General features: G+C 39.4%; 1 protein-coding gene across 2 annotated transcripts; it reads left to right on the forward strand.

Moving 5' to 3' along the window:
• Positions 1-447: 447 nt before the first annotated feature.
• LOC114819609 (ent-copalyl diphosphate synthase, chloroplastic-like) lies at positions 448-11,991 on the forward strand. Of its 2 annotated transcripts, none has more exons than XM_070808723.1 (8): positions 448-643; positions 1,094-1,171; positions 1,249-1,325; positions 1,414-1,738; positions 1,864-2,044; positions 2,303-10,952; positions 11,037-11,106; positions 11,194-11,991. In XM_070808723.1, exons 1-4 carry the CDS (start codon positions 550-552, stop codon positions 1,546-1,548), a joined length of 384 nt encoding a protein of 127 aa, XP_070664824.1. In that variant the 5' UTR covers positions 448-549; the 3' UTR covers positions 1,549-1,738; positions 1,864-2,044; positions 2,303-10,952; positions 11,037-11,106; positions 11,194-11,991. The 2 variants fall into 2 exon arrangements, with proteins under 2 accessions (XP_070664824.1, XP_070664825.1); XM_070808724.1 differs by lacking the exon at positions 448-643 and adding an exon at positions 689-880.
• Positions 11,992-13,649: the final 1,658 nt, after the last annotated feature.

A 13,649-nucleotide genomic window follows, 5' to 3' on the forward strand; every position in this document is an offset into this window, starting at 1 on the left:
AGCAAGCATATAGATGTAAGGTTTCATTTTCTTTGAGATCATGTCAAAAGTAGAGTAGTGGAGCTGGTGCAATGTTCTACTCAAGAATAGGTTGCAGATATCCTAACAAAACCATTGAAGCTTGATGCATTTTTGAAGATGCAAGGTTTACTTGGTGTCTGCAAATATCCAGGAGTAAACTGAATGTCTATGGTATTCAGTTTAAGGAAGGATGTTGAAGTTGTTGGAACTCCTAGCCATTATTGCTAGGGTTCCTTGTTTTTAGGGTTGTTAGTCACGTAGAGTTCAATAATCCCTATACTTGAGGGACAAGCATGTTTTTCTGTTTTGACGTAGTCATATACCACGATTATAGGACCTGTAAAATCGTGGGCTGTTATTCTTTCTTTTAGTTTCAATGTAAGACTTTTTATTAGCCACAACAGTTGTTTCGTTCAATAAGAATTCTCCCAAGTTATACGCGTGCTTTCAAACTTTGCATTGCAGAGCTCTTGCGATCTCTTCGGTTCTAACAATCCTGCTGCTTCTTCCACGCAACAAACCACAATCATGTCTTCTAATTCCGCCCAGCCTTTTCTCTCTTCACCCTCAGCTCTTCTACGAACCACCTCCTCTTCTCTTTCCATTATTAATCAATCACCGCGTAAGTCCCTTTCAGTTATTTTTTACTATTTATCTCCATCCATGGCGCACTTCCAAGGTCGTGGATCTTGCTTTTCTTTTCAATTTCTTTCCTGTTTCTTTTTTTAGAAAATTCAAGAAGCCTTGTTCAAGTTTTTTCTTTCTGTTGTGGATCGTTGTCGACAAAAACTACTGAAGATATAATAAATTCCACATCCAAACATGGACACTTACGATCTTAATTTTCAGCGTCAAGAAGGTTGCATGCAGATATAAATATATCTTCTTAATTTAATTTTGGTAATCTATGTTAGCTCGATTTGGTTTAAGAGAGATTCTCTTAGCTAGGCTCTTCCATTAATCAGCATTATTTCTGGTCTTTTCAAAACTTATTTACCTTACGGTTATCAAATTCACACTAACTTTTAACACTAGATACCAGTAATTAATTTGACTGCACTACCCTTTCTAGGTGTTTGGCTGTTCGGGGCTAAAGACAAAAGAGTTTTTCGCTCCAAATGCAGTACGGTTTCAAAACCCCGAACTCAAGGTCATTTTTCTATATTATTTTACTTTCATTCTTATTTTACATATACTTATTTTACTCACGGTAACATACAAATGCAGATCTCGTGTTACAAAATATTCTGAAGTGGCACGAGAGTGTGAAGGATGACATAGAAGGAGATGAAGCAGCTCCTATGGTATAGTACCTACTCTATATATACTTCTATTTTCAGTACTATTTTAACTTTCTTACAATTTCATCTTTTCTGATTTTTTTTTCTATAGGATTTTCAATCGATTAATAAGATCAAGGAACATGTTGAATCCATTAGATCAACGTTGGTTTCGATGGAGGACGGGGAGATATCAATCTCGGCATACGACACCGCATGGGTGGCTAGCTTTAGTGGAAGATATTGAGGGTGAGGGAAGTGGCCTGCCCCAGTTTCCATTCAGCCTCGATTGGATTGCCAACAATCAGCTGCCAGATGGTTCTTGGGGAGATAGTGAAAGTTTCACTTCTCCTGATCGCATCATCAACACCATTGCTTGTGCAGTAGCACTCAAATCGTGGAACGTTCATCCTGGAAAATGCGAAAATGGTGATACGGTACAAACTATACTCGTTTTGACCAACTTCACAATGTTTAATTCCCGCCATGTGATCTCGACAGATCACTAATCAACTGAAGAATAACGTTTAATTGTTTAACTGTGACCATATTCTTATTGTAGGAATGGCATATTTCAAGAACATAAGTAATCTTAGGAACGAGAATGCTGTGCACATGCCGTTCGGGTTTGAAGTTGCTTTTCCTTCAATTCTTGAATTAGCTCGGAGTTTAAACCTGGAGGTACCTGATGACTGTCCTGTGTTGAATGAGATTTATGCCATGAGAAATATAAAGCTCGAAAAGTAAGCATATGAGTCATCATAATTTTTGTATTTTTGTATTTTTCTGTTTGTTAATTGTTTATGATAAATTGGGTTCTCATCTCTCATTTTTTTTTTCATTAATTGAAACCTTATTCCTCTTTCATTTTTTATGAAGGTCTCTTGACTTTTCTCCATGTCATTATTTGAACATTAAATTATTTACAAGTAATTATATGTCATTTTTTTTAAAACGAAAAACTTATTAATCATTTTCCAATATATTTGTTTATGTTGTAGGCATAATTTACTGAACAATTATAGAGGCCATAAAGAGAGGGAAGGTGCGGCAATGGTAGAGAGAAAGAGAGATGTGTAATTGTGGGTGTGTGTTATTCCACCCCATTGTGCCTTTATTTATAGTAGTAGGGAAGGTTAATTCATTTCCCTTTAGGATTACAACATTTAATAGGTAATCTACTCCTAATAGGAATATAAGAGATATTCCAAGATACACTAGGATTTACATAATCACATTCTTATTCTAATAGGACTGCAACACTCCCCCTTAAGTGTGTAAATACTCAAGTAAATGGCGTATCAAGTCTTTAGTGATGAAGTACAGTTGATGAAGTCGTTGGCACAATGAGCGAATGCGAGTCTCAAATCAACAGAATAATGCATAAAAAGTAAAACTCGCAAAACCTCGCTATGGTAAAACCCAAGGTGGGAGAAAAACCCATAGTCTAAGGAGAAAAGTGAGAAGTTGCATTAAGTCAAAACTATGCATCTTTTAAACGCAAGTAGAAGAGCTTTCAAGGGTATGATCAGCCCAAGATGAGTGTCTCATTAAAACCTAGTTAGGTATCAAAAACCCAGTGGGAAAAATGCTCCTAATCGTAGGGAAAAAGAGTACATTAAGATCAAGTGAGTATACTTCTTGTCGATGCTCAAAATCAGTGAGGACTTTGGTACAACAGAAAGTGTTAAGTTAGTGACCTTCGCTAGATTGCTCCGGTCACTAGTGTGGATAAGTATGCAAATGGATAGAGACAGGGAAGCAAACACAAGATGTACGTGGTTCACCTAGATTGGCTACGTCCACGGAGTAGAGGAGTTCTCATTAATGGTGAAGGGTTTACACAAGTACATAGGTTCAAGCTCTCATTTGGTGAGTACAAGTGAATGATTTAGTACAAATGACATTAGGAAATATTGTGGGAGAATGATTTCCTTTTATATAAGAGAGTTTCTAGCTTTGTTTTGACATTGACACGTGTCGTGTTGTGATTGGCTTTCGATGTTGACACGTGTCGCGCTATGATTGGCTTCTGATGTCGACACGTGTCGCGCTGTGATTGGCCTCATGGTTGAAGGGAAACTCTTCTGGGTCCTTGACGGTATAACGTTGATCGATGTTTGGTAGTTTAGGGATTGGTCAAGTATAGTACAGACACTTCTGGATACTCCCCCTGAGTTTGACATAACTTCCAAATGATAAATACAAGCATTGCATATGATAGTTAGGCATACCAATTCCTCGGACAAGCTTTTGGAAGGTTGACTTCAGCAGTGACGTCGTGTAGAGGTTGGCAAGGTTGTCTGGGATCAGCTTGCATGACTTCAATCTCCTGATGCTTAGCTAATGTAGATGTAGACGCAATATGTCTTGGTGTTGACTTCGTTGATATATCATGGCTTGGTCGGTTGATACATGCGGCATAAGCTTCATGGATCGTCGTTGGGATTCAACGATGGATGAAAACACAGCAAGTACTTCGAATATGCTCAACAAGAACTCCTAACCATGTCTTACTTGTGGCATAGTGAAGTAAGGTGAGTCTTGGAACAATTCGAAGATTTCACAACTAAGGTCATATTGTGAACCTCCAAGATATAGCGATATTCCTAATGGTAATGACATAATAATTCGGGGATTTTGCCTTATGCTAGTTTGATAAGTAACCAGCGTCAGTATAACAAATAAGGCAAGCATCATTTCAAGGATTAGGGGGGTTGGATCTGCTCGAGATGCGTTGAGATTTGCCCTTGTAGTACCTTCAAGGTACGTCTTTAATACCAATTCAGTGGATGCGTGTAGACGTAGTGCTGCATCTTTACCAAAATCAACAGCAAATGAGATATCTTGTCTAAATACAATGAGCTAAGTACAACAAAGCGCAACGTTGAACTTTAGATATGAAATTTCAGATTTCATAACCTTTTCAAGGGTCTCATTTTCATATAACGTATGGACGATCAAAGGTATACTCAAAAGCGACACATTTGGGGTGTAGTTTGACTAGTAGACCAAAATACCGTCAAAACAATGCTTCAACTTCAGGTTAAGGCATAAACGAGTTTTTCTAAGATCTTTCATCTCAAATTCCATCTTCAGGTGCGAGGCAATTTTCTCAAGCTCTTTCGGAGTCTTAGTGAGATTCGTGTTAACAACACAAGCTGTAACTCTAGCAATTTGGAATAAGACTTCATAGTTTAACACGCAAGGGCATAATTCATATCCCTGACTGATCAAATAATCACTTAGATGGGTATACCACATCCGTCGGATTGTAAGTGAACGCCTCAAACAAGTTAAAAGGGTGCTCCGTGGTTTTGGAACTATTTGAAACAGTCCATGTAATTCTTCGAGAACTTACTTGTAAATTTCCGTATCTATATCCCCGTAAAGAAAACACTGACCACCTTTCATAATGTTATTATCAATCACAGGACATTTTGAGAGAAACCTTGCACCGTAAGGCATGCATCATATCTCACTATTTCATTCATCTCATAACGCTTCCTTTCCCATTGGTAACACAATAGGTTTACCTTGGACAGTGTAGGAACGACAAGTCCAAAACACATTTTGGTAAGGAATTTGACCTGGATTGTAACTTTAGTTGTCCAAACAGTTCTACGTTGTCATTTAATCAACAGAACACAGTTTGATATCGTCGCTTTTCATTCATGTCGGTAGCTACCATATAAGTGAAAACATCATCGATGATAATCTCATTTCAATTCCATTTAGCTCATCCAAACTAGTATACTGGACCAAGAACTTTAAGATTCGGGAGAAATCCGGATTAATCTCATGAGATGGAAATGATTTGAGACAGCAATCGAGTTTAGATTCATTGTTGTGCCACGTCTTCCTCTTCCAGCGAAGTGAATCCTACGAACAGAATGATCTATTGTGCCTTAGGCCAAGACATATTGATTGGCTATTCGTCGGTGTATCGGACTGTCTAACAGGGGCGGCACACCCTCTAGGGATGTTGACTCGATGTCTGTTAAGTACGTCTATCCTTGTAGGTATGTTTGTAGCTGATATATAATCTCGTCACTTTAGCTAGATAAGAGGAATGCATCTGGAGCAACATTCTGAAAGCTAGAATTCATCGCACTTATCATATATGTGCGATATGGGGATCGAGATAAGACATAGTGGGCAACGTCCATGCAAATTCACGTCGTTCTACAGAAACGTCGACATTCTTATCTCCCCCTAACAGCGGCAAGACTGTCTCATTAAAGTGACAACCCGCAAATGAGCAGTAAAGAGATCGCATGCAAGGGTTCGAAGAGAGCCAGTGTGAAGGAGAATCATGAACGACAAAAGATACACATCCTTCTTTGAGGACCCATATTGGTACGTTGCGGCGACGCAACTTGGCACATGGAATGCTCACCCAAATACGTAAATACAAAAATCATTAGGTTCGTACTGGTGCAAAATATATAAGCACACAAATTAAACCCTCTTTTTATCAATTGTAGCAAAGTATGTAAGTAGGGATCGTTCTAGGCCGGGGATTATGAGGGATTGCTAAATCACTTGAAAACTCACTCAAAACGTAAAAACAAAGTTTAAAACACTAAACTAGACTCAAAGAATGCAAAACTAAACTATAAAACACCAAAACAAAGCAAAAGACTCAAAACCACAAATAAACACTCAAAACTGCCTTAAAAACACTTTCTGGGCAGTTTTGAACACACACACAAATTTGGACGAAAATAGGTTTAAACTTGATTCAAGACACTTAAAAACACAAACTAAATTGATTTCTAACTAATCTAACACTTCAAAATAAATGGGGATTTGGTTTTGACGAAAATTGAAAACAAAAACAAAACTTGTAAATTGAACAGATTCTAAAACGAATTTGGTTGAATTGAAGTGATGGAAAACTAGCTAAGGGGTTCTTCTCCACACATGTCACACTTGCATACAAAATGATTTCTAATTGCAATTCAATAAACCATGAATACTCAACACTCCAAGTTAATTAGGTCCGCTTAAATTAACTTTCAGATTTCCCTTATGTCAATGAATTGGACGGAAAAAGCGTATCGCAATCAAATTATTCCTCAAAAGTTCTCTATATGAAAGCGCATAATAAAGATACAATCAAAGATCATTACGTTCAATGGAAATCATAAGTATTGATGAGGCACTCGTAACTATGAAAGCGCATGAAACTTATGCCAAGAATTTACTTAACACAATTGTGATCAACAACTTTTACTACTTGTGAATATAAGTTCATAACGATTAGGTGAAATTTCCTTATATTCTAGCATTAGATTTATGCATGACAATTAAGCGTGCACTCTCAACCAACACACACAAATCAGTTTAATTCAAATAGATAAGCAAATTGAATCCACAACTTATAAAACGCAATTAGAAGTAATCAAATCATATAGCAAGCATAAACATGGTTTCGAATCCCCCCCTAGCCAAGGGGGGTTTAGTTCCTCATACTCGCAAAGCAAAGATACATAAATTTAGACATTAAAATCCAAAGAAAGAAAACACCTAGATGATCCAACTTGGACAGCAGGTGCATCCACAAGTCTTCTTTCCTCCTTGCTGCGGCACTTGGTCTAAGAGTAGGGTTTGGGTGGTATTTGTATGGGAGAATGGGTAGGGAATGGTATGGAAGGGTTTAGGATTAATGGGGTGTGCGGCTAGGGTAAAAAGAATCAGAAAAATATGGAAGAATGGTGAAGGAAGGCTGCGGCAAAGAGAGGGAATGATTTCTGGCTAAAATTCTGAATATGGAGAGGGTGGTCTATGCGGCATAGAGTGAAAACACATATATATAGGCACCACAAACCCTAGAGAAATCAGGTTAGGCAATGGGCTAGGGTTTAGGTGCGGCAAAGGGTGAAAATCCACAAGGAATTAGGGTTTTGGCCCACTTAGTTTCAGAAAGGGATTTGTATAACCCAAATCCACAAGGAAAGGGCCTAACAAGTCAGAATCCAAGAGGGATTGGGCTAGAAAGGTGCGGCCTAAGTCTAAGAGGGTAAGGATAGGTCATCTAAAAGCCCAAAGCCAAGAATAGAAACTCTCAAAAATGGAAACCTCCAAGAATAGAAACTTCCAACTTTAGAAACTTTGGTTTCCAATTCTGAATTCTTTGTTCTTCACTTTCATTTCTTCATTTCTTAAGCTCATTTGACCTTTAAACTCGTCCATTCCTTGTGCTCCATAAGCATACACTCCATTCCAGCTCAATTTTGCTCTAAAATGCTCAATTTTGCACTTCTTTGCATACTTTGTCTCTAAAACCTGAAATTGCACGAAAATGACTTTAAACACTAAAATAACTAAAGAAAAACAACATAAATGCACAAGAACAAGCCCACTAAGTCGCATAAATATGCTCCTATCACGTACCAAGTAACCAACTGTAACGTCATATAGGTTGGGTGACAATGGGCCTCAAGGCGGACCAACATAACTGTGTACAAGGATTGCATAGCCTTAGGAAGAAACCAAAAACTTAGTACGTTTACCAAAATTCGAGCAATCATTTAAATTGCGTTTTATGATCACTAGGCGAGGCTCTTTGGGGTGAACATGGGAATTCAATGTTCAATTATAAACCCAAAATACATGCAATACTTTATTGAAAACTGTTGATATAAACTCTCTGACATTATCCAGTCTCCCGGACCTTAAGGGATAAGTAAGGTGGTGAACCCTTAATCGGCCAGAAGGTTTAGCAGTAATGTTTATGGATAAATATGTGACCAGTTTGTCTATTCATCAACCAAAACTATAAGTATTTATATGGTCCGCATTTTGGTTGGATTAGTCCATATAGATTCCCTTGAATCCATTGTGAAAAAGGAGTCATGTCGTATCTTTGCGATGAATGATCCATAGTAGAGTAACGGAGTTGAAGCAGTGGCCGACTTGGGAGGTGATTTGGGCTTAGACGCTGCTGTTGCTGTAATAGCTAGAGGGTGATGGGATCCATGTCGTGGACAATAGGGTATTTGAAGTAGGTGAAGATGTTGAGCTTGTAAACAGTGTGGAGAACTACGCTGAGCACTACCAACCATTTCTATTTCCTCTTCAACCATGTCTGTCATCTTATCTGCATGCTTACTCTGTCGTTGCAATAGCTTTCATCACTTCTCTGCCAGTCCAAGGATCCAGTACTAACTACTCGTACACCGTCGAGATTAAGGCAACGCATGCACAATCAACCGCAACTCAGACCATGTCAGCATCAGATTTAGGGACTTTTAAGGTAATTTGATCATAGTGAAGCATAAGAACAACCCTAAGCTATTGTATGCTGATTGTTGAAGATGGTAGAAAACTTGTAAATGAGTATAGCAGAGTCTTGATTAAGAGTCACTGTGCAAGCTAGGCGTCTTTGTTCCTTATGGCTTGCTTTGCTGGGACTCATGGATAACGCTCCCATTGCTACCACTTGTGCCTGTTGATCAACGGTTAACGCTGCATCAACACTTGCTGCCATCAGCTGAGCAGGGAAGAGGGAGATTTCCCAAACTTTCTTTATGGGTCTTGGTGAATAATCCGGGAGGAAGAGAAAGAGAGCATGGATATAGAAGGTTGCTGCTGCGGTCAAGAAGGAGTCTCGGTACTAGAGTTGGGTCTTTTGCTGCTTGGTGCTTGTTGTAGAGCGTCATTTTTTTACCGTGTGGTGTTGTACAAAAGACTGCAGCAGGGTTACACTGTGTAGTGCCTTTTGGTCACAATTTTCCTTTGGTGATGACGTTGCCGTGCAGTTCAAGAAACTGTTTGCGTAGCATTTGGGTTTTCTTTACTACTGTCGTTGCTTAAGCTTTATGGCTGATATTTTTTTTTTGGTAGCAGCCATAGTATTTTTCAAGTGTTTTAAGAGCAATACCATTATCATTCTAGCGAAAGAAGGTGATTTGCAAGATAGGGGAACGACATTGAAGCTTTATGTGCCGTTGACTGGCCCTAAGACGCTTATTCTTCCTGCAAAAGACAATGTATCTTAGGAGGTGACAAATTTTGGTCTACCAAAAATGAAGAAGAAGGTGTGTACATCAAGAATTCTTATCTTGCACCTTTATCACCATGTTCATGACAATTTACTGGCTTCTTTCGAGCTCTTAGCGATCACACCCATAGCAGAGCTGTGACTTGGAATAACTTTGCCAAATATTGGAGAAGCCATCTTTGCTGAGTTGTATTGGGAGTGGCTTGAAGATGTCTTAAGTCGATCCAAAGATGTGCTTACTAACATGGGCATTTATCATGCTATGTACGTATCTTTGTTTAGTTATGATCGCCATCATTCTGTTCTTCATGCGTTCTTTGAGCATTGACGATCCGTAAGTTTTACAACGAGGTTGTTCCCAGCGTGGAGGAATTTTCTCATTACAATAGAAGAGGATTTCCTGCAAGCTCTCGCTATTTGTTTTGGGCATCTCACAAGCTTTACCATGAGCCTCACGTTAAGCCAGGTGTGAAGATATCTTTATAGATCCGATTTTGGTATTGGTTCAGGTATGTGTCATACCCCTACCGAATTGAAAGTGTTTAACGAACTTGGCATAGTTTCAGAGCATGTAGAAGAATCTTACCTATCCGTTTTCTTAGCTTGTTGGCTTTGTAAATTTGTTTTCCCCAAAGATGACGTCAACTTTATTCGTCCCAGAGTTTTCGAACTCAGCGAGTACCGAAGATCGTGATACGGTACTTCCCTACCACTATGTGTATGGTTGGTTGGGTGAGTACTTTAGCACTCACTGTTCCTTGTCAACTTTAGACAAGTCAAGGCCTTCTTCGACAACTTCAATCAAGTTGAGGCCTTTGATGACAAAGTATTATGGTGTGCTTTCTACAAAGAACCTTGATGAATTGCAGGTGCAAGCATTATCTAGAAGCTATGAAGGTTTAAGAATGGACCATCTAGCAAGGATTGGCTCAAAGCAGCGAGGCCTCATAGATAATTCGCACCTTCGTTTCTCAGACTTGTCTTATCTTATGAGTCTTCACTCGGGATATGTTTCTTTGCGGCAAGGAGACCGATGTTTTTCTCAACCGTATAGTCTTCACTATTTCAGTAGGCAGTTTGGTTTTGTCGAACATGTGCCAAGCATGCTGAAGGAAAATGCCTAGTTAGAATCCTTGTAAACCGTGTATATGAATTAGGAGTCTTGTACCCGTGTATGTACAAATGCTTCTATCACCTTGCCGGCCAATGACGAGTTCAAGAGTAATCCAATGACCCATGCTTATGTAAGTTGGTGGTCAAAGGTACATCATGAAAACTTGGGGATGGCAAGTGGTACCAATTCTTCTCATTGACCCAATGATGCACCAAGAGAGGGTTGTTTTGTGATTCCTAAGTAGCTGGTACCTTCTGATTGCATGAGTTCAGCTCATTTGCAAGATAGACGTGTGGCTTTAGCTCCTAAACACCCGTGATTGTCTTCTCAACATTCAGAAGCTTTTGAAGAAGTGAAAGATGAAGTTGATTTGCACGTAGATGCACTTGTTTTACAGCAGCGTCAACAAGTTTTAAACAAGCCACCACTTAAAGGTGCTCAGGTTGATAGGGACATCAATTTTCATCATAAGAAGAAGAAAGTGTTTAGGCCTCCTCCATTCGATGGTCGTGTGTCACTTGAGAAAGATGTATGTATTTCTTTCTTTCTTATGATTTCTTCTGCTTTAATTGTTTTAGCTTTTATTTCTAACACCTTTCTTTGTCTTCTTTAGGCTGGGCCTTTTTGTTCTTTTGATTTGGTGAATGCGGGCGTTCATTCCTATACGGAGATGATGTTTGGAGGTAATTCACTTACAAATAGGGAGATTGGGGATCTGCTTAGTGCAAAACTTGTTCTAAATTCACCAAGCTCAAGTTTTCTATGTGTAGGTGAATGTATGCAAGGGCCCGTCATACGTCCAACACCTTTGCCAACTAGCTCTGAGATCTCTTTGAGAAGGCCGAACCTTAGTGGCACAGAGCATCTTATCCATCGCATCAACCTTCGCGCATCCATAGATATCAAGAGCCATATTGAGAAGGGGATTTCAAAGTGCCCATTAGAGGACCTTGCGTTGCTCAATGAGGACTTGTCAAAGTTTGTTTCTGCAATTGACAACCTTAACGTTGATTCCTTGCTCTTGAGAGTCAAGATTGCCGAACTTTTGGACACCTAAACTGAATATTCTTCCTTGCATTTCCTCAAAGAAATTGAGTCCAGAGGTTGGAGCTCAACAACTTGCAGTAATAGACTTATCAATTGCCCAAGTTCGATCTTCTCAGTAGGCTCATTCGGAAGGTTATCAATCACAGAGACTTCTTTAGTTTTCGTCTAAGTGCGTCTAGAAGCGTTGGTGCGAGAACGAGAGCAGTTGGAAATCGATGCATCACGACTTGAAGGTGTTCTCTCAGAGCAGGAAGCTACACTTTCTCAGTATCAAAAGGAGATTTCACGCCTAGAACAAGAGAAGGGCATGGCTATGGAGTTGCCCATCGATGTGGAGACCTTGAAGACTTTGGAAGGCCTGCTTGAGGATCATTGCCGTAGTTTTAGGGACATAGCTCTCAAGTAATGTGTTCTATTTTTTTTTTTTTTGTACTTTAAGTCTTCTTTCTTTTGCTCAGTTTTGTAATAAGGCTTTGCAGCCAAATCCTTCTTTTAAAGAAATAAAGTATTCACATTTTGAATTTTCTCTCTATTCTTCAAACTGTTTGTGTTTTTGTTGATGATGTTGCTATACTTTAAGTTTTGAAGTTCAAGTTGCCTACGTACCCTCGGTTGAGGAGGGATCAAGTCATGACATAGTTCAAATATGGTTTTTTTTTTCTTGTGGTGCCATACACAATTTATGCTCTTGCAAACCAGAAGCATTTGGTGTCGCCTTTTAGGCTTGTGCAGACAATGAGCATTGCTTGTTTGGTTTAGGGGTAATAACTCTTTAAGAACTTGTCATTGATGGGGCCAATCTTTAAGCCGTATTCCGCCATGATTAAGTAGGCACCATTGGTGTAGAACTCTTGTATTACGTAAGGTTCATCCCACTTTGATGTGAACTTTCTTTTTATTTTGTGAGTTTTAATGATGGGCCTTCGTAATGCCAAGACAAGATCTCTAGTTTGTAAAAACCTTGGGTGAACCTTCTTGTTGGATGTCTTGGATGGCCGTGCTTGGTAGCATTCCAAGTGTTGTTGAGCTTCGAGCCTTAGTTTGTCAAGTGCTTCCAACTCTTAAAGTCGTGGTTTTGCATTTTCCTCTTCAGTCAAGCCTTCTTGTATAGCCATCCTTAGTGAGGGGATTTGACTTTCGAGCGGCAGAACAGCTTCCACGCTATATATGAGAGAATAAGGTGTAGTTTGGGTCAAAGTCCTATGTGTCGTCCTATATGCCCAAAGTGCTTCACTTATTCTTTCGTGCCAATCTCTCTTTGTTTTACCTATCACCTTCTTGAGGAGGTTGCACAATGTTTTGTTGAATGCTTCGGCAAGACCGTTGGCCGGAGCATAATACATGGAAGACTTGTGCTGCTTGAATTTGAATTTCTCACAGAGCTCGCCCATGAGTTGATTAGAGAATTGTTTTCTGTTGTCGATAATGATGTAGTGAGGCAGACCATATTGGTTGATGATATGCTCTTTGATGAAACGGACGACAATTTCCTTCTTAACTTCCTTTAGGGGTACGACTTCAGCCCACTTGGAAAAATAATTTGTTATGGCTAGGATGTAGGCTTCTCATGTAGATGACTTTAGTGTGATTGGTTTTACAACGTCCCCTCATGCATCAAACAGCCATGAAGCAACTGTAGTGTAATGGTTCAGGCGGTTGATGTATGAAGTTGGCGTGGAATTAGCAAGCTTGGCACCTTTTGGCATACTCCATGTAATATTTCACCATGCTTAGCCAGTAATAACCCATTCTCTTGAGCTGGAAATGTAGCTTTGGTCCAGATTGATGACCCCGTATACACCTAAGTGTGTTTCTTCCATGGCTTGATTGCCTCCTTCCTCACCTAGGCATCTCAGAACTACTCCTTCAAAAGAATGTCGGTAGAGTGTTTCTTTGTAGATTAGGAAGCGAGGTGTTTGTCAACATATTTCAGAGCGATGTCTAGGATTGTCTAGAAACTTTCCATGCTCCAAATAGTCGATCAACGGCTGCCTTCACTCTTCAATGTCAACTGAAAATATTGAGATGACGTTTGTATCATCCCATCTTTGGCTAACTGGCACTTCTACAGCTTCGTCTTCTCCTAGTGCCATACTCAAGGCTAAGTTAGTGAAAACGTCTGCCATTTGATTTTCTTTTCTTGGTACATGTTCTAGTGTAACGACCTCGAACTTTGGTA

Source organism: Malus domestica, chromosome 11 (genome assembly GCF_042453785.1).
Source record: "Malus domestica chromosome 11, GDT2T_hap1".
NCBI classification, from domain to species: Eukaryota; Viridiplantae; Streptophyta; class Magnoliopsida; order Rosales; family Rosaceae; genus Malus; species Malus domestica.